This window comes from Emydura macquarii, unplaced genomic scaffold, assembly GCF_026122565.2.
Source record: "Emydura macquarii macquarii isolate MOO-44397 ecotype Brisbane River unplaced genomic scaffold, CSIRO-AGI_Emac_v2 contig_3108, whole genome shotgun sequence".
Classification (NCBI taxonomy): domain Eukaryota; kingdom Metazoa; phylum Chordata; order Testudines; family Chelidae; genus Emydura; species Emydura macquarii.
In genome coordinates this window covers 4,320,362-4,347,486 of record NW_027133245.1, presented here as the reverse complement: position 1 = coordinate 4,347,486, position 27,125 = coordinate 4,320,362, and the positions used below count along the sequence as shown (strand labels likewise).

General features: G+C 38.6%; 2 protein-coding genes across 9 annotated transcripts in view; one reads left to right on the top strand and one right to left on the bottom strand.

The window, feature by feature from the left end:
• Nucleotides 1–530: 530 nt before the first annotated feature.
• VPS37A (VPS37A subunit of ESCRT-I) lies at nt 531–16,516 on the bottom strand. 3 transcript variants are annotated; one of them, XM_067530621.1, is made up of 12 exons: nt 16,035–16,516; nt 11,318–11,392; nt 10,016–10,130; nt 8,972–9,072; nt 7,653–7,869; nt 7,373–7,443; nt 5,714–5,841; nt 5,572–5,630; nt 5,422–5,490; nt 2,811–2,954; nt 1,512–1,610; nt 531–1,188 (listed from the first exon to the last, which is right to left on the bottom strand). In XM_067530621.1, exons 1-11 carry the CDS (start codon nt 16,376–16,378, stop codon nt 1,530–1,532), a joined length of 1,404 nt encoding a protein of 467 aa, XP_067386722.1. In that variant the 5' UTR covers nt 16,379–16,516; the 3' UTR covers nt 531–1,188; nt 1,512–1,529. The 3 variants fall into 3 exon arrangements, with proteins under 3 accessions (XP_067386722.1, XP_067386721.1, XP_067386723.1); XM_067530620.1 differs by having other exon boundaries at nt 1,530–1,610; XM_067530622.1 differs by lacking the exon at nt 5,422–5,490 and having other exon boundaries at nt 1,530–1,610.
• Nucleotides 16,402–27,125, top strand: part of CNOT7 (CCR4-NOT transcription complex subunit 7) — a 35,783-nt gene continuing 25,059 nt past the window's right edge. For 2 of the 6 annotated variants that reach the window (XM_067530623.1, XM_067530628.1), the window contains exons 1-4: nt 16,522–16,657; nt 18,325–18,527; nt 19,029–19,222; nt 22,784–22,945. In XM_067530623.1, the coding sequence (XP_067386724.1) occupies nt 18,411–18,527; nt 19,029–19,222; nt 22,784–22,945 (473 nt within the window). In that variant the 5' untranslated portion in view covers nt 16,522–16,657; nt 18,325–18,410. The other 4 variants (XM_067530625.1, XM_067530626.1, XM_067530624.1 and 1 more) reach the window with 4 other exon arrangements.

Sequence of the window (27,125 nt, the reverse complement as noted above, 5' to 3'; positions counted from 1 at the left end):
CAAAATTCAGGCAATTGTATCTATTTCTCTCTAGTCTGTATTTCCACTTCATGACTCAATTCAGTGGTAAGATAAACTAGAAAAATATATATGAAAGTGTATTTAGGGTTTCATTTTTTACCTGTAGAACATTATGGGGCCTGTGTTTGTAATTTTGCTGTCCATCCATAATAAATATACATCCCCTCCCCTAAAAAGGAAGTTCACCTGACTGACAGGTCTAGTGATCAAAAGACAAAGATCTAGAAATCACGTTTAGTTCTATTCATGGCCCTTAACATGAGTTTTCTTGTGTATTAAATCTGGGTAACTACCACCTCACAAGGGATTTGAGAATAAAATTAATGCTTGTAAAGTGCTTTGAGTTCCTCAGATGAAAACCACCACCAAAACTATGTAAAAGGTGGCCTGATTTTTGTTTGTTGTTGTTACACAACATTACATTCCTTTGGTTTTACTTAAATGAAAGATGGCATCTGGCTGAAAGCTCTGTAGCTAGTTACAGTGGTGGGTGCCCTGTCACTTCAGAATGAAGAGTCTATTTGTACTCTTAGTATAATAGACAATATAGCAACAAACAGTTTATATAATCTTTTTTCCAACGCATCCTTTGCTTAAACTGAATCTCTTTATCAAACAGTGTGCAGGCAACGTTTAGTTTGATATTGTTTGAAATAAAAATGAACTGGTGCTGAACATTTTTGGCTTTAAGGAAGGGAAGTCTGATACTTTTTATAATTGTCAGTGAAGCATCACCAATTTCCACGCACAAAAACTCCCCAATGCTCAAGAGTCTTCATAAAATAATTCAAGCAAATGTTTCAAATTCAAAATATAGAAGATATGAATTATGTTTTATAAAATGTAAAAAGCTAGCCAAAGTTATACATTTAGATATTTAATCTCCAAAGAATGGCAGGACAGCAGCAGAAACTTAAATATGGTAAGGGCTATCAACAATAAATACAAGAAATATTAGTGCAAAAATTGCAATAGGAGGATTTCTTGAATAAAACATGACTATAAAGAGACATTCTAATTTGTACAAAACAGTCCCAGCTCTGTATACAATCTGTTCTATAAATACAACCACTTATAATTAAATGCTTATTTGCAAATAGGTATTAGAAAATGTGCTTTGTTGGGTTTGTTCACTCTTCTCTTGGCAGGTCTGGTTTGCAGGAAAGTCTATGAAGACAAAATTTTCTATAATTAGACAGTTTAACTTCCTAAAAAGCTATTTTGTTCCTTCCCTCCTCGCCCCCAATACAGATACAAATTTCAGGAAGTAGATGTTCTCCCCAACCCACACTTTTTGCAGACACCAACTATTTCCTTTCTTTGTATAGAAACAGTCTGAAACAAGGAATTTTCACTTGAAGCTGATCTACACATCAAGAAGTGTTATGGGAAATACTATATATTTATTAACTGAACTGTCAAGTTAAAATTATTAGTAAGTACTATATATGTAATGTATATACTGTAATGTAAAGTATGTGGGAGCTTGCCTTCATGTAACAGTTTACCTATAGTGGAGCATGAAATTGGCTATGCATTGTTATTGCTTGTTGAAGTTTCTCCTCTTTGGCTCTTCTACAGTGACAAATCTAAAACACACACAAAATGGACAAGTTAGCTCTGAAAAGAATAATAATCCACTGTGTTTAATTTGTATCCTACTCACTCAAGCCCTATTTATTTTACACCAAAGCCCTACTTATGTCTTTTTAGTTCAAAGGTTGCCTAACTATTTCATGGTATCTTAGACTGACCTGTGGACCACTTCCCCTAGCAGCAATTCCATCAAAATTCACTGATATTTGCAAAAAACACTCCTGAAGCAGTTGCCTTTACTATGATTTTTTCCTAATTACTTTTCTATGTAAGCATCTAATGATACCATCAATAATCTGCAGGAAACAAGAAGAGACCATTTTAATTATTCTCTTTATTATTTCATCCTTAAAGGGTTAAGGAAATTTAAAAGTTATGAGGTTGAGAGTCTTAACATAGCAGATTATTCTACATATCCTGCCTCTTCTCCCCCCCCCCCCTTTAAACTGCCCAGCTGGTTTTCCTTATTTCTATTCAAGAATGGCAGGACAATACTATATGTGGGAGAAATCACAGAAATGTAGGACTGGAAGGGACCTCAATAGGTGCTCTGAGACAGGTTTAAGTATTCCTAGATCCCTCAAAGATACATCTTATTGCTCTTGCTGAAAAAAGGGATGGAAGGTTACATTCATCACTCATGCCCATTTCTGTCCACCTCGTAACAATCACATTACTGCTCATTGACAAAAATCAATGCACCCTCTCCCTTTTGCAGTTTAGCACAGAAAAAATATACATAGATCAATGTAAGTTACAGGGTAACTGCTATACAAGTGTGGCAAAACCACAAGAGATCCAAGGCTCTGTCACAAAGCACCTTCTAAAATTAGGAGAACTGGGGCATAATAAAAAGGAGAGTATAGAAGGTACATACAAGAACAGAGTCCAAGCGTGTAAGTGAATTTACAAAACTACAAACCATTTCTAATGTTACTAACCAGCTATATAATAAGATATGCTGCCATCTTGGAGGAAACAGAATAATTAGTTAAGACCTTAAGAAGTGTTCACTTTATGCAGTTTTAAAATGACTTTGCATGCTCAAAACACCACTACTATTATGAACAGCCTGCACCAGGTTGCAGAATCCAGCATTCTAAATCATATAATTGCTTCACACTTACAAGCAACAACTTGAGTCATACACAGCACTTGTACAATTCATTTCAACTTGAGAGGGTATTACATACTGTTCTCTGTTCCATGAAGCTACAAAGAAAGTCATCTATTTCCATTTTTCCTTCCAAGAAATCTTCTGCAATAGTATCAGAATCCTCTTCTGCTTCGTGAGCAGCTACTTTCAATCTGGCCTGCAAAGCACTGGGACTGCAACTCTGAGGAAAAAAGTTCCCTATTAATGGTTAAATGATCATTGAAAACCATGTTTTCATTACACAAAACACATAAAGGAATGCATGAAAACAGTTTAATGGGTGTGGGAGAGAACATTACAGTAATATCTTAATTTTAAGACTGCTAAGCAACTTAGAAATTTGCCACCTATAGGAATCAGTGAATGTTTAAGTTGATAAAAAAAATTTAGACGGGAACTCAGAATGAAGACGATATTTGGCAGAGTAGCTGATTTGGGCCAACTTACTCTTCCACCTGTGCAAAGCTTCACTGATTTCAGTGATGCTTTGTGTGATTGTTAAACCCACCGTCGGATATCTGACTCCAGGGTCTCCCAAGGCTTTTGAGATCACTGTTTCTAGAAGTCATTATTAAAAGATGATCTAAAGCAAAATATAAAAAGTAATCAATAGGCTTCACACTTGAAGTTCATGGTAGAAACTTAAGGACTGGTCATGAACTTGAGTAAGTGGAGCCAGGTGAAAGTATAATTTTTTTTATAATCATGGCTTTCAAATACTGTTGGAATAGAACTGGCTGAACTATTTAGTTTACTTTTTCCAGGAGGAACTCAGTTCAAAAAATAGTTTATTCTCCTAGTTCCAGCAATGGGCTTGTTATCTGTTAATGCATCAAGACAAAGGGGAATTTAAGCTTAACATAGTGGTATTTTTCCTGACTGTACACCAATTTGACTAAGAGGAAAAAGTTTTATGCCAGCTCAAAACCAACTTTTGAACTAACCAACTCCTTCACCTTTTCTTTATCCAGCTAGGCTCAAACTCATTTATGCTGAACTCATCTCTATTTTTATAGCACGTTTTAGATGCACTTGAAAATAGTCTGTTCTTGTTAAACTGTGATATTCATAATATTGAGAATGATTCACTTATAAATGCTACTTTTATACATATTAAGATATTTATATGGAGATCTGAGATGGACTTCAGTTGACAGGTTTAGATACTTGGTGTTCTTTCCCCTAAGGTAAGTTTATAATGCCTGGCCCAGAACTCTTAGCTAGGTTGTAACCTTTCCCTCTTTTACTTAATCATACCTCTTAAGGTATGAATCAGTTACCTTTTATTATAATAAAATTAATCCACAACAGCAAGCGAGGGTTTGATATTTTTGAGGAAAAGATGTTTAAGCAGATTCTCCACCATATCGAAGCAGAACACAGGCACAGTGGAAAGAGGGGCTGCAGAAAGCCAGCCACAACTCCCTGATCCCCAGCCACCTACCCTTTGCATGAGGTAAAGCCACAGAGAGGCAGCTCTAATTTATATCAGTGGCAAATCAGGCATAGTGCAGCTCTGCTTTGCCCTACCTCATCCTTCCCCTTACATGTGCAGAGAGTTCCACAATTCTCCACTGGCAATCTCAGTCACTTTAAGGCCAATTTGCATTGCATACGTGAATCATAAAAGATATTAAAGTTTATGGTATTCTTGTCTGAAGAAAAGAAACAACATTTTACTTAAGCACAGTTAGAGAACAACACTGACATAAAATTCAATTTTTTGTGTCCAAAGTATCTTTTACGATCATTTATTTCCTAATCTGTTTTACTTTTTGGGCTTTTTAAAGTTAAGGTACTGTACCTGCTATCTTTAGCTAGTTGTAAGTGTACAATACGTATACAATAAACTTTAAGAAACAAAAACAGCACCCATTTTGGCAATACTAAAAAATTCACGAGGCCAAATATCTTATAATCTGAGAAATGTACTTGTTAATAACATTTTTAGTATTACTACTGATCTTCCTGTTGGTGTCTATTTTGTTAAAATGGAAATAAAAATTCAACACTAACTCAGAATCCACTTTTCAATGACAGGAATAATTTCAATTTTAAAGTAATATTAGCCTTTGAAATGGTGACTTTTCCCTCTTGCACTTCAGAACGAACAAGATCTGATGACTCTTATGCTTATCAGTGTCATCACATAACTGGTGAGTCACTGGGTTTAAAGCTGGAGCAATGGTTTTAACTGTTTTCACCACCTACTCTGTTACAACTCCTCCCTTCATAATGAAAAGTTTGGTTAAAACATCTGATTTTAACTGGTAAGGTAATAGGTTTGATTTTTTTTCTCAACACTCTCTCCCCCAATAACTGCCATTGATTAATTTATCAGGAACATTTCTAATGGCACTGTCACTCAGCATCTGACAGACTTTTTGCTACTATACCACTGAATGTGAAATAGGATCTTGACTGTACTACCACCTTCTGTTTTGTTTTTTAAGCTAACTTTACACCTAAGAACTGACTCTCACAGAAATATTACATAGCTCCAATTTACTCAAAGTATGGGAGCCCTGCACATTCTCATAAAAGCAGAACCTGGCCAGAATAATAGTCTTTAAAAATTTGATTACACTTTTGTCCATCGTTTGGTAGTATGTTATTCAAATGTCAACATGAAATTAAAAAAATTATACCTCACTAAGCTCATGCTGCCTTTGCATCTTCTTTTCAAAGGTGGCTTTCATCTGAGTAAGCTGTTCATACTAGGGGGGAAAAATATTTCTTAAAAAACAAAGAACATTTCAGCTATTTTTTTTCCAGAAATTTTATTTTCATTCACTTACTTTATCCAGCACTGTTTGCCTTTTCGCCTCTAAACTGGGTTCCAACAGTAAATTTTTTTCTGTAAAATAAACAAACTGTTTAATTTTAAGAGACTATGGTTCTGAAAACACACCCATAGTAACAAAGGTGTTGAAGTCTTACTTGCTAACTCTTCAATGCTTTTCACTAAATCATCCTTATCAATAATGACTTGCTTCAACTGGGGCAGATTTACAAATTGTTCCAGAAAAACATCCTCTTGCTCATTCATATCGGTCAGCTGTGGTATACTGGATTAAAAAAAGAGAAAAAGGATATACGGTAGAAGGCCAATAAGAAATCCCAAATAAGTGGCTAGCTTTCATTTCTTTTCCTCCAGTAAAAAAAGTCATGTTTTGCCTTTTCTTGCACGGGACTCTACCCTCTGCAGTGGACAGGTTTTTAAAAGGTGGTGTTTTAATGCCTTTAGTTTCAATCTTTACTTCCTTAATGCGTTCCTGAATGTGTTATCTAGTTTTGATGCAACACAATTTGAGAAATTGGACTAGAAACATCACAGTGCTGGCAAATTCTGGTGCCCTGTGGAAAAGCTTGGACGGTGGTGCATTGAGTCCATGTTTCTTGTTGGTCATCTTATCAGACTTGTTGGTAATGTTTTTTTAAAAAACACCCTGAAACCCTCTGCTATATATACAGTAGAACCTGAAAGATACAAACAACCTCCATTCCCAAAATGTTTGTAAGTCTGAAATGTTCATAACACTGAACAAAACATTATGGTACAGTACCCTGCAGTCAGTGTCTTCCAGCTGAGGCTAGGAGAGATCTCTGCAAAGGGGCACCTGGCAGCACTGCTTTTGCAAGCAGCTCCCTGCCCTATTCCTGTTTCTTATTTTTGGGCTGAACTGGGGGTGCCTGTCCCCATCCTTGGCACTACAAACCCCAGCCCTCAGCCGCCTTTCCCCAGGGCTCACCCTGCTCTGTGCACTTCTCGCAAGGCTCTAGAGCAGGAGTGGCCAACCAGTCAGAGACAAAGAGTCAAAAAATAGATGTAGATATCGCAAAGAGCCACACTCTCTTACCCTCCCCTGAAAATTCATGCTAATGCATCAATTTCAGCGGCAGCTGGTCAATTTCACTTACAGTCTCAAAGAACCTCAAAGAGCTGCATGCAAAGAGCCACATGCGGCTCGCAAGCCGCGGGTTGGCCACCCCTGCTCTAGAGCCAGCAGTGGCAGGGGGTTGGTGCCAGCCTGCTGGCAGCACCCCTCCCTCCCCTGACCCTTCTCTTCCCAGAGGTGCAGGCAGGATCCAGGACTGCAGCCACGGGAAAAGCTTGGCTGCACTGGTGCACAAGCTGTGGCCCTTTAAAACATTTCCAGAGCACAGTGTGCAGGCAGCAGCTCTGAGCCTCAGACTCTGGCTTCCACTCCAGCTCCAAGCCAGATTTTGGCTACAACAGTAGCAGCTCAGTAGCTCCCTGTGGGAGGCTGCAGCTTCTTTCCCAGGCTGCTTGTCTCTCTCCTAACACAGTGGTGGTGAAAACAGCTTTCCCCTCCCGGTAGGGTGGGGTGTAGGGGGGAGTGAAACAGCACCCTTGGCTTACAGGAAATAGCGCAGACCCCAGATTGCTTCTGTTCTGCATGCCGACCTTTTAAGCATAGTACTGTAGGAAGTCATAGTAAATATGGGTAGTGTTTTCTCCTAATGAAACTCTTTTGGTGGCTATTTAGCAACAAGAAAAAAAAATCTTTTCCAGTTCAAGCAGTAATTGCTATATGCATTACCACAAACTAACCACTTTACTCTCCAAGACCGTACCTTAATTCTGAGAGCTCTGGAAATACATCAGGGACATCAGGCATCTTGTAACTGAAGCCATTCTGGCCCACCTGAACAGAAGTTTAAAAGCATTATTTAACCTTTGAATAGTAATCTCTTGCTTTAGATTCTAATCTGATCTAAAAAGCTCTTGCCACAGTAAGAATGGCTTCCTCCACACACATCTGTCCTTAGAAGGACTTACATTCAATGTCTGGACAAGGTCTGAGAGATGTAGGTGTAGACAGCTTGAATGATAAACCTCATTACATACACAAACCTGTAATAGTGCTTCTGTTGTTGGAACAGGTAATGGCAAGTCTGTGATCAGGCCATAGGATGGAGCAGCGGGTTTGTCTGCAGTGTAACTTGAAGGAACTGATTCAGCAACTGGCACAGAAGCTATAGATCTATTTGTTTCTTGTGATGGGTATGGAGGAAGAAATGGAAAACCCTGAGGTGCATAAGGAGGCATTCCAGCTGGTTTACTGTAAAGGCTTAAACACAAAAAAAGTACCATCAGCAACTAATTGTTTACTGTTCATTTATGATATTTTAAGAATATGCCTGAAATTACTAGCGCACATGCAAGGTATCCTGTTGTTGAGCTTTTGAAGTAGAACACAAGTTTTTATTATCACAAAAGGAATAATAAAACGGAGAATAAAAATGATATTTTACATTATGTTGCTATTTATACAATAATATTTAAAGAGTTTTTCATAATGCAGTAAGTTAGGTTGTGTCTCTCTCACTGTAAAGAGATGAAAGAGTCACATGCTCTCAGGTTTGATACGGAGCCAACTGGAAATGTAAACTCAGATTTTATGCTTCTCAGAAGTTTGTGAAAATATCATTTGAACCCTGTTTCCATTGAGAAGCCCTTAAAAATGGAGTTGCAGTGTCTATTGGGGCTTGTTCACTCTACAAAATTTAAGGGCATCAGCAACAGGTGTAGTTTTTAAGCACTGTTTCTGAAGTAATTAACTTTTTTTTTTTTAATTCAAAATTGCACATGACATCACTGATCAGTGATCAATAATTTATGAAGTATGGACAATGCTGTAGTGTCTAGGGCCAGCTTTGCATATTTTACTCTAATGATCTATTAGATAGATTCAGAAATGAGTTAAAGAAAAGTTGCCTCCTAGTTTGGGAGTTTTAGATCCTGAGGTCATCAGCAGGAAGAAAACTGCTCACATGGATCATTGTTTTGAAGTGAATTCAAGACTTCCTTTGCTAATGTATGCTTTCATTAATCTTCAGAAACATTACTAACGTCAAATTAACATGCCGATACAGGAAAACCAATTACATTTAGTATTTTAAAATTGATCCTAAGTGGCCAAATCCATGCCTATCAATTTACTGAATTCTACATTTCTAGTCTGAAACAAAACAATGTTTAGGACTTTTTGCTTCTCCAACTAATTCACATACTGTTTCCATTTTGTTCCTTAACTTAATTATTACATTAATTTCCTAAGAAAATCCAAATATAAATCTAGGAATTGCTCGTCCAGGTTTTGCATACACTTGAAAATGATCTGATCTCTCAATTTTACTAGTGATTCTTATTACCTTTATACATACACTTACTATGGAAATGATGTTGAGCTAGGAGCCAAAACTGGAGGATTCTTCCAAAACTCATCCAGTAAACTTTGAATAATTTTTCCAAGGTCAGAGTGCATTGTGAACTGGTAGAAAACAAAATTTATATTACATTTAGCACTCCGAAAGTACCGAAGAAGCTCAACAAAAAAGAAGTGTATGATTTCTTTTGAACACAATATCATTTGATTATGGCCAAACATGAGTTTTAACTCATGTATAATTGCATCCACATTAGAGGGTTGTGTAACAGTACAGAAACAGATAGTTTTAGTTATATTTTAACTGTGTGTAAACAAACCCTTAGGGTTTTTAATAAGTCATTTCTTTAAGAGTTGAAGCTTCCTGAGCTGAGAGTGGGTGCTGGAAATCTAGGCATAGCCTACATCTGATAATGGAAGGTATCTATATATGAAATTGTTTGATAGAAAGATGACTAAACAGCCCTAATGCTCATCTGAAAAGCCCAGTAAGTTAACACATTAATCTGAAATAAAAAGCCATTCAAAGAGTTAAAATTACAAAACTGGATCTGTTATTTCAAAGTACCCCAAAATGACTGGAAATTCTTAAAAAGAATTCCCATTAAATTAACTGTAGAAAAACAACTCAAATATATATCTGTTCTGGCAGAGAAAATGAAAGATATATTGTGTTACTTGGGAGAAATAACATCTTTAAGACCTATGTAGTGTTGCATGTCCCAGTAAACTGCAGAGTCATCTAATTTTAGATTACAGCAATTTCGTAATAAAGTAGGAAGACCTCTTTGCAAATCAGACTTAAATCAGAACACACGGTGCTATCCATATTTAAGCACCCTTTGAGTCACTGAAGCGTACAGTAGCACAACTGAAGTTTATTATATACTTTAGGTTTATTATTATATATTATTTTTAGACAAAGCATATATAGAGATTAAGTTTTGCATTGCTCGTAATTTGTTAGATGTACTAGAGAAGTCAGAGTGCTACCTATATGAAATTTGTTATATAACAATTAGAGTGTGACATTATGAATTATACATACATTGCTTATTAATGGACATGCCACATACACTCCTTGTTTGTCCATTAAGTGATGTCTTATTGGTGGGAAAACGCTGATCACCGGTTTTTCCTGAGGAAACTGAGGAGGAAGCAAGCTATAAACACAAAAATACTTTATTATTATTGGCATTTTAAACTTTTTATGAAAAGTTTTGTCTTATTAGGAATGTGTTACACTAAGAAAAAATATCAGATAATCCTACTTCCTAACAGGAAAAACCATGGAGATAAGGATGAGGCGCACAAGAGGGATTTTTACTTCAGGTTACATTACTAAATTTGTGAAAACATGAGTCAGCAATGAGTCAGTAATATGAGAGTGGTGACCCCTTTGAATCCTCCTTTTCTGGGGTCAGACTGCTTTAAACAACAGATGTTTCTTCAATAAATGGAAGAGAATGTTAATCTGAATGTTAAATGGCATTGAGGAGGGCAATTGGTTTGAGAAAAGGAGAGCAAATTGTGTTCTCTGTTGCAAATGAGTAACCTTAAATACCTCCATTATGTTTTGCTATACACAAACTTAGGGCTTGCTTACACAGGAACACTGCAGCAAGCCAGCTTGTGTTATGGACCCTGCTCCAAAGCACTAAAAGTTTGGCAATGCACTTAGACATACTCACACATACTGTTACAAACAGCTGCATATGAAAGTACACTATGAAACTGGAGTGGGGTCTACCCAGGACATTACTATGTGGCAAGCTAGTTGATGCAGATTCATACCCTGGCTTGCCTCCCATGTAGGCAAGCCCTTAGAGAGAAAAGGATGATGCTCTGGGAACCACAGGAGAATTAGGCTCTGTGAATAGGCAACAGAGCAAATGCCTTAGGCTAAAGCAGTGAAAATATGCAACTAGAACAGCTCAGGGTACCAGAGACCAAAGTATGCAAATTCAGAGTAGACACTGTAAAAAACTCAATTTACAGTAGAAGAGATCAATGAATGAAGCCATGATCCTATATGACTGAGATGTTTTAATACAGAGAATAAAGAGAATTAAAGAAAAATTTAAATGTTTCTATTAGTAATTCAATAAAAACATTTGAAACTGCTCGCCATTTTATGTGACAGCTTCTTGCTGAAAAAATGTGGGCTCACTTTAGAACTGACCCTGAAAACATGACATATGCTTAACTTTGAGCATTTACTGGCAATGAAGTTAAGCACATCTGTTAATGTTTGCAGGAAAGAGGCCTTGAGTTTTTTTTAGTGTTACTATTTGCAAAGCGTGATTTTAAGTTCCTGAATTTGTGTTAAAATAGCTCTCTCACTACTCACATGTTAATATTAATTGTCAGGTTGTTTACGGTGAATGGCAACCTATATTCCACATCTTTCTGTATTTCGGCAATGCTATAAAGGAAAAAATTGTCAAATTAATAGTAGATACAACATTCACAAGCTTACAGAGGTTACTTTGGTTTGTTTTTCTACTGTACTTGTAAAAAAAGAGAATGGAAACAAATTGTTGCAATTACTTTAACATGTTCACAGAATGCGGACCTAGATAAAATTAAAAGGAGAAGAGTGGGTGTGAATTTTTAAGACACATGACTGCAGGCAATCCAGATATATGCACAAGAAAAATCCAGAATTTGTAACTATAAAGTCATCTGTATTTCCCAAAACGTAATTAATCCTTCAAATTCCAAAGATAATCTTCATACTCTGAACAGATTCATGGCTGTCTTTGTTTCAGTCTGTAGCCAGGCAGACTGAAACAACAAGACCAAGAAGTGTGTGAACTTCTTGTCCTAGTTTATGATAAATTAAATACCCACACTTCATCAATTCACTCTAACTTTTCCTATTAGCCTGCCAAAAGTGATGTGCTATATGTTTACCATGAAAGATGAATATAATATATCATACTTTATTTGTAGTTGAAGTGCTATATAAGAACTAGGTGAGCTAACTATAGAAAGAGTTACTCTTGCACAGTTGTGTTACAGTCTATTTTAAGAGTTATTAAAATTTAATCTAGTATGATAAACCCATAGCACATCATTTTTGACAGATTAGTAGGGGAAGTGAAATACATATATATATAAGACACTGTCAAACTGGAAGTCTAATTTAAAACTCAGTGCCTTACTTGTGTTACTAAAAATCATATTTAAAAACACAACACCTTACTGGTTTAGCTAAAAGAAGGCTAGTCATCTTTTGTTATTGCACTACCACCAGTATAATGTCAATTGATTGATTAGAAATAGGTCAACATGATTAGTCAGTTTCACTTTTGGATTCTCAGGCACCAGCATAGTGCTTCAATGTTCAGATTGTAAATAATGTAGAACATTTAAATACAAAACAGTCATCCCTCTAGAAACAGCACAGACATTAACAGAAAAGGCTCCAATTTGGGGTAAAAAATCTCACAAAAAATAATATTTAGACCTATACTCTCCAAGATCTTGCTTTAGGGAACAGAGCAGTGATACTCTCTGAAGGGCACTATTTCATCAAGTGGAATCTCATCGTGAAACAAATAACTGTAAAAGATGTTCTGAAACTGTGTTATGACAGTTGACTATTGCAATAGTCTCATTGTTGGCTTCCCAAACATACACATTGCATCCTTTAGTCCATATCAAGTGCAGTAAACAAACTCATCTTCATTGCTCATCAATTGAATTATGTAACTTCCCTCAATTACTCTCAATCTACTATCACATGGAAATTAAGCTTCTCACGACCTCAAATCTCTGTGTAATTTTGCTCCTCCTGTGTCAGGCTTTGCATTGCCCTCTGTCTCCTCAGCTCTGCCAGTGCTCCCAGTTTTGTCTCCCCATTTGTTAGCGTCTTACAAAATCTCACATGGCCTCAGTTTCACATGCACTCTGAGTTTCAAAGGGGAAGTTTTCATTATTATTGAACAAAGTGACACATGCCTTCTTCTGCACTGTTCCCTATGCATGATACAACCTTCCTGCTTATTCACAAAGCTCCTGCCCTGTCCACATTTGAAGTTCTATGCTGCTTACAATGAATCAAGCTGACCTGTACAAACTTGTAATGTATAAATTATGCTGGCTAATAGCTTTGCTAAAATTTGAGACTAGTTTGTTTAACAGCCAATTCCCCCCCCCCCCCAAGCGTTCTACAATGCACATGCTTACTCAGATTTCTAGAAAATTCCTTTGTGTCCTCGCTATCTGGGGTTGGGCTAGTGGTCCAAATTTGAGCTCATTTGATCCACAGATATAGCCTGCCTAAAAAAGTCTCAGGCATCAGATTTTGGTAGTTTTTACTATGAAATAATCTCCACTAATGATAAACCAATACTTTTTGGTGCAAATTTGAAGACATTTGGTCAAAGGGCTTCCTCAGACAGAGCTTCCCAAATAAGGGAGCTGAGTTCAATATTGAAAGTGCTCTAAAATTCACATGCATAATGAGTGTGTCTTGAAAACTGGTATTCCACAATAGGGTCTTTGACAGTTTAGCAGGAGGGGAAGGAGCACACCCAATGAGATGAATGAGTCAGTTCTCACTTCTGAGAGCTATTGCTTTATTTATCTCTAGGGCCTGATTCATCTGAGACTGGCCCAATGAGTTGAATGGGCTATTTCAAACCTCCACCACCCTCCTATACTGCAGAGGGTTGTACAGAGCTCCTTCCTTCTACATTAGCTCCCAAAGTGGTGTACAGAGTCTGGGGCTCCCCTTCACTGCCTTCAGCTGATTATTACTTTTCTTTCTCCCTATGGTCCCTCCAGCTGTACCAGGGCCCTAAGGGCCTAGGAGGAAGGTAGCAGAGTGTCAGGCTATGTCTATACAATGGGAATGGGAGGGGTCCTCCTGTCAATCTAGTGCTATCTACAACAGGGATTATTTTGGTTTAACTACACTGCTCAGAGGTCTGGATTTTTCACACCCCCTAGTGCCATAGCTGAGTCAACCTAACTTTTTAGTTTTGGCCTCAGCTAGATGTTCCCAGGAAGCCTCTTCCTTTGTCCCCTTACCCTCAACAGATGCCTCCCAGTCACACACATCCTCCCAACCACCACTTTCTCAAAATCAAGGAAAATTCATTAAAGATATTTCTGGGCAGTGAAGAGTTCCTTATCTCTTTATTTCCTGATGTTCAGAGGCTTAAGTAGAGGTGCACTTGATGTTTTGGAAAGGTGTATGGCACCGCCAGACAACCTTAACTCTGTATTAATGACATTTTTGAGCCGTGAATTGTATACTATTTGCCTATTTTCCTTCACATTTTCTTTTACCTAATTTATGTCTACCTGTCTGTTGTTAGATCATCAGCTCCTCAGAGCAGGGACCACACTTACTGAGTGTTTCAGAAAAGCCTAGCTCTTAGCGGGCACAACCTTAAACAAACAGTAGCAATATCTCAATATATTAGTAACTCCACAAGTTAAGCATCACAATTAAGTAGCAAGATACTGTACCAGGATTATTTAGTGATGCTCTGCAACTCTTAAATTTAACTTTGCTTCTCTCTCTCGTTTCTTGAAAGAGAGTGGTTTTCTTCTCCTGCCCCTATGCCCAGCTGATGGAGGAGGGAAAAAGTTCTCTTCTCTCTCATGGCAGCTGCTTGAAGGGATCACACTAACTGCTTAGCACTTCCTTACACATCTTGAAAACATGATGAATGCTAATGTGATCAGTGCAAATCTGAACGCAACAGGAGAACTGCATGTGGCTCAAAAGCCACAAGTTGAGCAACACTGGGTAACAGCACAACAAGACAAATTTGATTGGAAATTTATAACATGTTAAACTGAATCTATTCTTAAACATAATTAGCAAAATTAGTTTTGGTTTCTTATAGACAATGATATATGGAGGTTAGGGCTGTCAATTACATTCTAATTCCCACAACTGTAAAATTAATCGATTTTAAGGTTAAAAGGGATAATTAGATCATCAGGTCTGACCTCCTGTGTAACACAGGCCATAGAATTTCATGCAGTTACCCCCGTGTTGAGACCAACAACTTGTGTTTGACTAAATTTTATCTTCTAGACAGGCATCTGAACCCATTGAGCACTTTCCCTTGGTAATTTATTTCAATGGTTGATTATCTTCATTGTGAATTTGTCCTACTTTTACTTTGAGCCATTGATTCTTGTTATACCTTTCTCCACTAAATGAAAGAGCCCTTTAGTTCCAGATACTTGTAAAGGTACTAATAGATTAGAACCATGGTGCCTCACAGGCTCTCTTTTTGATAAGGCAATAGACTGAGCTTTAAATTTCTCACTATAAATCCTTGTCTACACTAGGAGGATTTTGCTGGTATACTTATATTGGCAAAACCCTCCAGTGTGGAGGCATTCAAATCTGTACAAAAATGTCCATACTGATGCAGCTTAAGCTGGTTCAGGAAACCAGCATGAACTATACTGGTATACATTAAACAGTTGTGCTAATACAACTACATCAACACTATGGCTTTTATAAGTGCCTGAACCTTAGTCACTTTTATTTTGTTTTTGCATCAATATGAACAAATAGAACAGATACCACCTCATCTAAATTAGCAAAAACGTTCAGTTGGTTACTTTTTATTCCTGCGGAGCCAAAATAGAGGAGGGCGCAGCTGGTCCTGTGCATCCTTAACAGAACCACTTAACGAATAACTACGGAACAACAGGGTCCCTCCTTTACAGCGGTGCAAAGGCAGGGAAAGAGATGAGGCGGCACTGCTGTGACAGGGTCTACAGCACCATCCCCGGCCATGCTATACGAGGAGGAAGGCCCCCCACGCTCGCCTCTGGTGTCCCAGCTGTTGTTTGCAGAGCAAACGGTGTCACAACGGCTCTCCGCAGCGCCGGATCCGCCAGCCCGCGGGGCGCCACCGAGTAACGCTAGGGCGGGGGCTGCCCTCAGGCACCGCGGAGATCGAAGCGGACGAGTCAGCGCCGGGAAAGGCACCGACAGGAGGGAAAATAACGGGGGCGGCTCCGGGGTGACTCGCCGCCCCGCAGCCGTTAGTGGCGCCCGCCCGCCCCGCCGGTCGTTCACTCACGAGGAATGGGCGCTGCGCAGGGACTCGATCTGCCGCTGCTTCTGCTGCTGGAGACTGGTGAGGGCGGGGAGCGGGGCCGCGGGGGAGGAGGAGCCGCCGCCCTTGGACAGGGGGAACAGCCAGTTCATCCTCCCCGCGGCGCCCGGGCCACCCGCCGCCCCGAGGGGGAGAACGCAGCCGCACCCGGCCGCCGGCTGTGACGGTCCCCTCAGCCCCGGCCGAGCCCTGCACGGAGTCGGAGGAAGACAGGAAGTGAGAAGCGCGCGACGCAAGCCGCCACCGCTGCGCTCTGCGCTTACTCGGACCGCAACACGCCGTACGTCATCACCGCTCGGCGGACGCATCTATTGGCAGGCGGATGCCAGCGGCGTCTGACGTATCCCGGAGCGCGGAGAGCGATTGGATCCGAGAGGGCCGTCCTGAGCCCAGGGGTCAGAGTTGAAAGGTCAAGACGCGGCGCGCTGTGATGATGTAATGGCTTTGTGCGGTGGGGGCGGCAGGTTCTGTGTTTTTCACTGTGACTCGCTATCCTGGGGCGTCCTGGGGCCGCCGCCGGGTCTCAGCTAGTCCCGCCCCCGCCCTGCCCTGCCCAGCCCAGCCCAGCCCGTGTGAGGCCGGAGTAGGTGAGAGGGGGAGGGGCCTGGCTCTGGGCGTGGTGGGGACTCGGGTGGGAGGCAGGCGAGGCGACCTTTCCGAGGGTCTCTAGGCGGCGGAGCCGGGCGGGGGGGCTCCCCCACTCCTACCGGGGCGCGCGCGCCGCTCTCCGTTTTCAGCTCCCATTTGTCGACACGCGTCGGGGGCGGGGCGGCCTCGTCTCGCGGCCTGGCTCCCGCGCCTGCCGCGCCCCTCCCCCCTCGCCCCGTCTAGGCTGAAAGTAGCCGTAGCCGGGCTAAGGGAGGGCGGGCCACAGGCAGCGGGCGACTGGGGGCGCTGCGCGAGCGTCTCCCAGCGCCGAGTGACCCTTCCGGAGTTGGCGTTTGTATCTCCTTAGAAGGGTGCGAATTTTTGTTTTACTCCCCCAGGGTCTCGTGTCCTGCAGTGAAGCCGAGCGGCGGCGGTCCTGGTGCTGGCGGTCGTCTCCCTCCCTGCGTTTCACGCTGTTAATTGGCATGTGGAGCATTTCATGGCTTTCAAGGGATTGGCGCGGAGCATTCTTGTGTGGGATGCTACCACACGTGCCTGGCTTTGTGCAAATTGGCCACCAAATCCATTAACAAAGCTAGAGAGTTCTGTCTGTTTTTGATTAGGATGTAATCTTTTAGCATCATAGAGCCATCCGGCTGAAAGGGACTTTAAGAGATCTAGTTCAGCCTCCTAGTGCTGAGGCAGGACCAAGTATAGTTCTAGACCGTCCGTGACATGTTTGTCCAAACTGTGCTTGACCTCCAGTGATGATGATTCTGCAGTCTCCCTTGGAAGCCCCACTGTGCAACTACCATTATAGTTTAAAAGTTTTTCCTAATGTCTAACCTACAACTCTCTTGCTGCAGATTAAGTCCATTGCTTCTTGTTCTACCTTCAGTGGACTGGTCCTATTTAAAACAGCCCTTAACATATTTGAAGACTGTTATCTGGTATCCCCCGAGTCGTCTTTTCTCAAGATTACATAGGCCCAGTTCTTTAACTTTTCTTTATATGTCAATTTTTCTACATCTTTTATCACATTTGTTGCTATCCTCTGGACTCCTGTCCACATCTTTCTTAAAGTGTGGCATCCAGAATTGTACACAGGCCTCCAGCTGTGGCCTCACAAGCACCAGGTAGAGCAGGACGTTACCTCCCGTGTCTTACATACAAAGCTCCTGTTAATACACATCAAAATGATACTAGCCTTTTTAGCAACTATATCACATTGTTATTCATTCAGATTGAGATCAGTATACCCCCACCAGCAGTACTACCACCTAGCCAGTTGTTCCCTATTTTGTATTTGTGCGTTTGATTTTTTTTTTATCTTTATTGAATTTCATCTTGCTTACTTCAGTCCAATTATCTCATTTGTCAAGGTTGTTTTGAATTGTAATCCTAGCCTCCAAAGTGATTGCAACCCCTCCCATCTTGGTATTATATGAAAATGTTGTAAGTATACTCTTCACTCCTTTGTCCAAGTCACTAAGCACTAATGAAACTTGAATAGTACCATGTTCCTAAGCTTTCAGTAACCAAGTTTTACTTTCATTTGAGTTTCAGGAAAACAGTTGGCTCTTGTTCTGGAAGTTAAAGAAGCATTCTTTTTCAAATCATTGGGAATCAAAATTTGTATTTACTTTTTCTTGTCTTTTTATTTTAGGTAAACATCTAAAACCTATTTTATGAAATTGACCCTCAATCAAGTATAACTCTTTGATGCCTGGTATCTAAATCCCCCCCCCCACTATGCCAGCAGCTACAGTAGATCATAGCCAAAGAATTTGTGAAGTTTGGGCTTGTAACCTGGATGAAGAAATGAAGAAAATTCGTCAAGTTATACGGAAGTATAATTATGTTGCCATGGTATGTCTGTGACAGATCCCTGTTTAGTGTACTATGTGGTCTGGTCATGTTTTCTCAGTGGGTGAGGTAATATTTTTTATAAACACACAGAGCTGTGTAAGCTCTAAAGCTTCTTTCTCCAATAGAAGTTGGACCAATAAAAGATATTACCTCACCCACCTTGTCTTTCTGATATTCTGGGACCAACACAGCTACCACAACACTGCATGTAAGTTTTCTCAGTGACACTCAGAACACTGAAATTACAGTCTTTTTAAAAAGCTGGAGTCAGAGTCCGTTGAAGGCAATGGGAAGTCTGAATTATTGCTGCAGGTAGTCTGTTGTGATGATAGTAATGTTTATCACTTTGTGTAAAGAATACAGCCATATACTATATTTTCAGTGAGAGCTATAAAATTAAGTGTTTGGAAAGATGCTGTTCAAATATTTATATTTGGAGTGGGTGGGCTACCGATAAGTTGTTTCTCTTCTGTTGAGGCTGTACGTTTATTTTTTTTACAGGATACAGAGTTTCCAGGTGTAGTTGCAAGGCCTATTGGAGAATTCAGAAGCAATGCGGACTATCAATACCAACTGCTGCGCTGTAATGTAGACTTGCTAAAGATAATTCAGCTAGGATTGACGTTTATGAATGAGCAAGGAGAATACCCTCCAGGAACTTCAACTTGGCAATTTAATTTTAAATTTAATTTAACGTAAGTGATGGTAAAATCTTAATATTGTTGGGTTTTTAGTTTTGGTTTTTTATATCCAAGTGTGCTATAATTATTACTTAAACTGTATTTATTTAAAATTTCAAAGGACTGATATTAATATATATTTTGAGTAAGTATGATCCTTCCTACTCAGAGTACAAGAAACTTTAGATACATGAAAAGGCCATTCAGGCAAATGGACTTCTGCTTTCTTTGTTTATTAGTCCCACGTTCCTATATTTTCTTTTATATATTTTGCTTTATCTTCTATGGAACTTAAGGCTCAGTCTTGTGAGGTGCTGAGCTGGGAATTGAGGGCGCTCATCACCTTGAGGATTTAGCCAGTAATTTTTTCCATATGTATTTTTAGCCTTTAGCTAAAGTAGTTGCATCTAAATACTTTGCTTCTGCCTAAATACTTTTCTTTAGATTATGCATAATTTATCAGCACCTATCAGAATGTGAAAACTCTATACTGTAAAAAGAATCTTTCTTTGTTTTGTGGCATAATATAATTGCAAAAACCAGTAAGTTGAGAGAAACCAGACAATGATCCCCCCCCCGCCCCCCCAATGTGTTATGGGAGAAGGCAACCAAATGGAGTTAACGGTAGTTGCATAGGGTGCAGAACAAAATCTATAACTTTCAGCCCAAACTTGGCTAGTCAAAAGAAAACAAGTAAGCTTTTTATAGTTCAGAAGGAAACTTTTGGATTTTATGAATAAAATTAAATCCTGAATATTACATTAACTTCCTGCTAATTAAATTAGATTATTTTTGAACAAGTATCAGAATTTTAAAAAAACAAACAAAAAAGGTGAATTGAACTGAAAGTGTAGGACACCAAAGTCTTCTATCTACAGAACAAGTACACTATAGGCAATGACAAAGCCTACAGTGCTCTGCTAATGTTCATAAGGTCTAACTTGTAGTGGTCCACTCTTATTACTGAGAGTAGTTCACCATTCATGCAAGTTAAGATGGACATGCTGAAATTGCTAATAAGGGTGTTATTGGTGTGTGGACACCTATTCAAAGACCAAAAGCTACTCGTTGCTAGATAACTGTATGTATGTATAACTTAGACCTTAGGAGACTGTATATGTGCATATAAATAAACATTCATGTTTTTATAACTGTTCACTTGGTTAGCAGTCAGGTATATACTAGCTCTTAAGAGTTAAAAAGACCCGAGAATAACTTTCTGATTGGTCTGTCCTAAAACACAGATTTTAGTTTTTTGAACTGGTTGCTTAAAATAGCTCTTTCTTAAATCCTAAAAGGTTGCTTTTTGAAGATCTTTTGTGTGTGTGTGTGTGTGTGAGAGAGAGAGAGAGAGAGAGAGAGAGAGAGAGCATATTATTTTCAATATTCAGTGCAGTTTGTGTGTAACAGCTTTCATACTGAAATTTTGCAGTGTTGGAAAGGATGGTCTTGTGATTAAGGCAAAAGGTTCGGAAGTGGCCTAGATTCTAGTTCTTACCATAGACTTCCTATGTAACCAGGGCCAATCATTTAAACTTTATGCTAGTTTTCTTCTTTTGTGAAAGAGGGGTAATCTTCCCCATCTCACATAGATGTTGAGAGGCTTAGTTCACTGTGTGTAAAAAGTCTAGAAGTCTATAAAACTGTGAAGTAACATTATAATGCTTAGCCCACTGTACTCTTGACATAGAAGCAAAAGTAATATATGCTCCCTAAACATAAACAGATGTTGGTGGGCGGAGATGTTAGACAGGACAGCCCGATTCCCCCTTATATGTCTTAAGACTAGACTCCTTGGAAGAAGGAAAACCTATGGAGAGGTCTTAGAGGGATTACGTACCAGAAAGAAAAATCTGCCAGTGAAATATGGAGAGGAAGAGATTAGAGGCAACACATTGATGAAGGAAGAACTTCTGGGAAAGGGAAAGAGCACAGTGCCACAGCAGAGGAGGAGATTATGGGTGTGATAAAGCCTGACAGAAGAAGCACCCCAGTAGCTGGATACAAAATATTGGCTAGAGGGTAAATGTATAGAGGAAGCAATACAGCAATGGGAGTGGATGAGGGTTAGAGGCATGTGGGGTATGGCAAAATAATTTGTCAGTAAGGTGTGAGAAGTGATTCTGAGGGAGGTAAAATTATTAGAAAGGCATCTTAAAATGTAAGAAAAATAACACTATGCAGCACAGCTATATTTGGCTAAAGCATCATTCATTCATACAAACTATATCAAAGCAATTTACAGAATTAAATAATAATTAGACAGAGAAATAACAGAAGAGGAGAAAGAAAAGAAGAGAAAAGTGGGGGAGATTCTGAACTTGACTTCAGCAGTTGCTAGAATGTTGATTGTCACATAAGCAAAGGAAGAGCAAGTCTTTGGAGGACAAGCTAGTGAAAAAACAAAGCCATACTCATAGTTATTTAGAGACCAAAATGTGGTAGGTTACCTGAATAGGGAACCCTGCTGCCTTCATTAGGCCCCAGAAGTTAATAACTAAAAGAATGTTGGTTGGTTGGTTGGTTTTTTTTTTTTGTTTGTTTTTTTTTTTAGCTCCAGTTAAGGATTTGCCTGTCTCCCAGCCTCCTGTATTGGTAGTCTTCATTTGGTGGATTTGTGCAGCAATGGAATATTAAATATATAAAAATCTGTATGGTTCTCAGTTACTACAATTATGGGTGTCGTATAGGACCTACCTAAATAGAGAGAGCTTTTATGGGTGCCCTCTGAAATACATAGTATTGGCAATAGTATTCCCTTCTGTTACAATGTGTCATTTGTGTATGTATGGGCAGCAAACTCGAAGTTGTTTGGGTTTCTAAAATCTCATTATTACATTGATCAGAGGATAGGAGGAGAGAAAAAGGTCAAGACTCGTAACTTCAAACCTGGGAGAAGAGGGAATGAATCTTCCCTCAGTAATGAAAACCTAAAACTAGTCCTTTCAGTTTCTCAAAATCAGTATGCCCAGCTTGTCTCTTTCTTACTTCTTTTGAGTGTCTAGTCATAGGGTCACTGAAATTTTGCAAGGCAAAATAATTTCCTAAATATTTTGGGAGTATCTCAACTGGTAATTTCTTTAATGAATAAAGTATTGGAGTAAATAATATATTTTGGTTGAATTCCATTCTTATTACATTAGGGAAAGTAGTTTGGGTATGTGAGGGAAGAGCCTGTAATCTTGTCTAAACAACCAATCTTCTCCCAAATATCTATAATTAATATAAGAAAATAGTCTGATGTTGATCCCTAGAGAGTTTGGTTCAATTTCTCTTCTGTTTCCTTTAAACAAACCTGAATTTTATTTTATAATGGGATTGAGAATAATATTAAAACTGCTTAGTCAATGCTGTGTGGTGATTACAAAACAATCAACTTTTTCAGTTGTAGGGCACAGTTTTCTGAGATGTACATGGTGTCTAAATTGTTAAATCCATTTTAACATTATTTATTGAAGCAATGGGCAAAATGTTCCAACTATACACAGCATTCTGTGCCGGATTTTACTTAAACTTGATATTGAAGCTGTGTCTTTTTGTGGATTTGAATGTTGTGTTAATTATGTCTCATTTTAGGGAGGACATGTATGCCCAGGACTCCATAGAACTACTAACAACATCTGGTATCCAGTTTAAAAAGCATGAGGAAGAAGGAATTGAGACTCAGTATTTCGCAGAACTTCTTATGACATCGGGAGTAGTGCTATGTGAAGGAGTCAAATGGCTTTCCTTTCATAGGTAAATACTGCACATAAAATAACATTTGAGTTGGTCATTTCTCATTTATTCTGATGCTAGACTTAAAAATGGTTGGCCTGTGCATTTTAAGCTGTACATCTAATGCTGAATTAGTTCAGGGTACAGTGAGATGATACCCTTATGCGAAAGAAAGTGCTTACTACTTGGTGTGCTCAACTTTGAGGGATCATGACTTCTCAACAAGATCTATATCTATAGTGTGTAGCTAGCCTGTGAAAAGCTCCATGTAAATGAAGAGATCTATGATGGAGTATTGTTTGTTTGTTTTTTTAGTTAGGAAGTGACTATAATCAGACTTCAAATTCCACCCTTCTGTGATTGATTGAAGTGAGTATATAAGTGGTAGAAAAAATGGATAGAGATCACTGGTGAATGTAAGTGCAACCGTGAACATAGCATGCCATTTGGAATGTAGCATTCTTTTAAGTGCTACTATTCTGTTGGAATGTCAGGGTCTCACATGGGATGTACTTGAGATATAGAGATCTATTAAGGTGCATTTTAAGCCAGGTATCTGACATGATAGACTGAAATACTGGTTAATGTGTGAAGTCTTAGATCCCTGCACTAAGCAAAATATCCATCTAACAAATCCAAATTAAATAGTTGAATTGCAAGTAGCTGGTTGATATGGTGAAAGTTCTGAAATTTGAATCCTGTGTGACAGATGTGGTATGATCATAGAATTTTGTGGGTATCCATTCAATGAGACTACAGAAGTACAATTGCATTGTTCAGTGGGCTCTGGTTTGATGACTGTATTTCACTTGTTTCACTTGACTACTGTCAAACAGAAGAATATGTAAAACTTGATTATAGCAATGAGTGTGGTGGATTGATTTAAATCACCAAGAGAAAATCATTGATTTAAATCAAGTTTCCCACTGATACTACTTCACATTTTTTAAACAATGGTGCAAATCTGATCACTAAAACATGTTAAATTACAACTCAGTACAGCATTTTAGAACATCTAGGAGGGTATACTTTGTGTAGTTTTTTAGATAACTTGATTTTTATTAATTTAGAAAATAGTACATAATACTCATTACCTGTGTCAAGCTGCGGATGCAGCAGCAGTACATTAAGAATGGTAAAAACTAAATCTCACACACAAACACAATAGCATTTACATTTTATTATCTTCCCCACTCCTGCTATCATTTTTATTCATAGACTGAAACAGAAATACGAATTTTCCTGCTTTTTCAACTCCCATCCGATTTCTTAGCTTTGAGTGAATAATACCAAATGATGAGAATATTCTCTCTGTACCTGCAGAGGAAGCTACTGCTGTGAAAAGTTGGCTTAGCAACTGAAGGAACCCTGATTCAAGGTGCCTGGCTAGTGATTTCCACCAGTTCAAGGGAGTGATTTTGTTCAAATCATCATCAGTAAACATGTACTGTTTAAATGGTTCCGCTCCAGCCCTGAAATTTATTATGACTGGCATAACTGAGGAGTGATTTTGAGATGCCCATGCCATGGCAGCATCATCTTCTTCAGAAGTTAGGCATCTACCTTTATATCTGGGATTGAGAATATTTGCAAGAAAATGAGGTGGAGTTAGTGCTTGATCCATTTGCTTCTTTATTGCCTGCAGTTAACTTTCTGGTGAGGTATTTCTTTCTTCAATGTCTCTTGAAGTGCCTTCCAAATTTTGACAGCATCAGCAATGCAGCAACAATTTATCTGAAGTTTGTTTAAGTTTATGGATATAGGCTTCAGTATACTGAGCATATCCTCTACATTCCTCTTTAATCCAATGTTAGATACTTTGGATGAGATACTTCCATCTATTTTATCATGGTTTCTTCAGAGAGTTTTATGAGAATAAGCCAGTTTTTAATAAATTGTTCAAAACAATCAACCACAGAATTCCATTGAACATCTTGAGGGAGAATTAGTTTGGATCCTTTGCAGCATTGTCTGTGACAAAACTGCGCATGTGGACAGTTGAATTTTTGTTCACAGTTTTACAGCTTTCACTGCCACTTCTTTTAAATATTCTGTTGTATGAGCATTTCCCAATGTATCTGTTTCTGAAAGATACGCAACTGCATCTTCTGTTGTCACACAGGCACATATTACTGGATCATTGTGTACATTGCTCCACCCATCAAGGCTTAAGCTAGCAAATTTCCCCTCAGTATTTCTTGTGCATTGTTCAAGTTCCTTCTCATACACTGTATCTAGCAACCTTCCACCAATGTCTGCTCTACCAGGTGGAGTGTAGCCTGGTCGTAAGGACTCAACCATGTCAATGAAGTGTTTATTGTTAACAATGCGAAAAGGAGAATTTGTGGCATAAATGAACTTAGCAATCTTTTCACCTATGGTGTCTTGTTGGTATTTGCTGGTTCTTACTACAAACCCATCCATGATGGTGGTTTTACTGGATGATTGAAATCTTTTGCTTGCTACTGATACTTTGTTGTCTGAAATACGTTTTAGTTGCAGCACTGGTGCTAAAAATACCAATGGATGACTCAAGTTGTTGCAGATGGACAAATATTTGTCCAAATATTTTTAAATTTGAGTGGTTAATAAATGTTTTGGATATCAGTGTTCTAAAGATAATCATGCGGTTTGAAAAAAAAAACCAAAAACATAAACAGCTTCTAATAACTTGCTAGCCACAGAACCATTTTTCTTTAAATTGCCTCGTAGGCTGAGATTTAATGGCCTGAATTTGAGCCCCCACTCATGGAGCACCTCCAGATCATTAAGGTTTAGACTGAAAAGCTTGATGAGTCCTATCTACAGCAGCAACAACAATGAGCAAATTTCAAATATCTCTTCTTTATTCCATTATATGAAACCGTTTTCCAGCACAGAAAGAAACAGAAATATAAAAACTAAACCTCTAAAAATATCTAAACAAAGTCTCCTTGTTACTAGGAGTTAAATCTTGCATTTGTGTAATGGACTCGTATAGTCAATTAAAGCACCAAAGCTAATTTTTGCTTTTGCAGCCAGCAGTGAATATTAAGACTTATTGCTATTTAATGCCTTCTACTTGACTTTTTTAAATGTTGGTTCCTTGACAATGGAACATAAGTTTTCTAAAATGTGACACAACTATCTTAGTTGAGAACAAATAATCCCTTTACAGTCCAATTTTATTTACCTTGCACAGTGGTAACACATAATTAATGGTTAGTATGGATTTAAAAAAAGATAGGGAGAATCTTTGTTCATCCTTAAATACTGATACTTAGTTCTTAATTGAGAACAAAAGAAACCTTTTCAGTATTTATTAGTTCATGATTTTCAAATAATTTAATAATAAAGAATAAAAAATCCAACAATATAGAATGGAGTCAAAGGCATAACAGTGCAAATGTATATACAAAGAATACAAAGCCATTATGACACTAGTTTCAAACTCAGTATTATCAATCGATTTAAAGGAATAATAAGTGTATTTTGTGCCCAGAGAGCGAGAGGATGAAGAACATGTAGGTAGCACACAATTTTAATATTTGTTTCTTTATTTTTGACACAGATATCAACAAAACTGCTGTGCTTACACATATCGATCTATTGGCTTTAATATAGAAGATTTAATATAGATCAAAAGATCTACAGAAATAGTGAAGAAAGGCCTCTTTTATATCAGACTTAAATATTGAGAAGGAGCTATTTCAGGAGACTATATAAAGAATTTTGAACAATACTTCAAAAGAAACCATTGATTCTTCATTAAAAACTTAATATTTGGCTATATCTTAAATTACAGCTACAACTAACCAGGAGACCTGGTTATAATTAAATTGTCTACTGATCTGTTTACAACATGATTTGCAACTAACCATGTGAATACAACTTGTCTGTCTTAAGTGTCCTGTAACTGGGGTAAACTTTAGATGGGTGTTGGAACAAGATCGAGGACAGCTATGTTGTAGAATATTCTCTGATTCAATTATGTTAGTGAACAGTGAGTGAATAATTAGTGAACACTGAGCCTAAAGTAGTTTCCACCCCTGTCTTTGCTCTGGTCTACAGCAAAACTGAAGTGGAGTAGCTATGTTGGTTACAAGTGTGGAAAAATCATACTCCTAACTGCTGACGTAGCTATACTGGCAAAAGCCATAGTAGAGACACTGGTATACTGGCAAAAAACTCCTTTTGCTGGTAAAGCTTATTTCATTTAGGG

Coding starts and splice junctions, on each gene's coding strand:
- VPS37A (XM_067530621.1), bottom strand. CDS start 16,378: ATGCGTCCGCCGAGCGGTGATGACGTACGGCGTGTTGCGGTCCGAGTA. Junction 5,491..5,571: donor GGCAAACAGTGCTGGATAAA/GTAAGTGAATGA, acceptor TTTCCCCCCTAG/TATGAACAGCTTACTCAGAT. Junction 2,955..5,421: donor GGCAGCATGAGCTTAGTGAG/GTATAATTTTTT, acceptor TTTTTTCCTCAG/AGTTGCAGTCCCAGTGCTTT.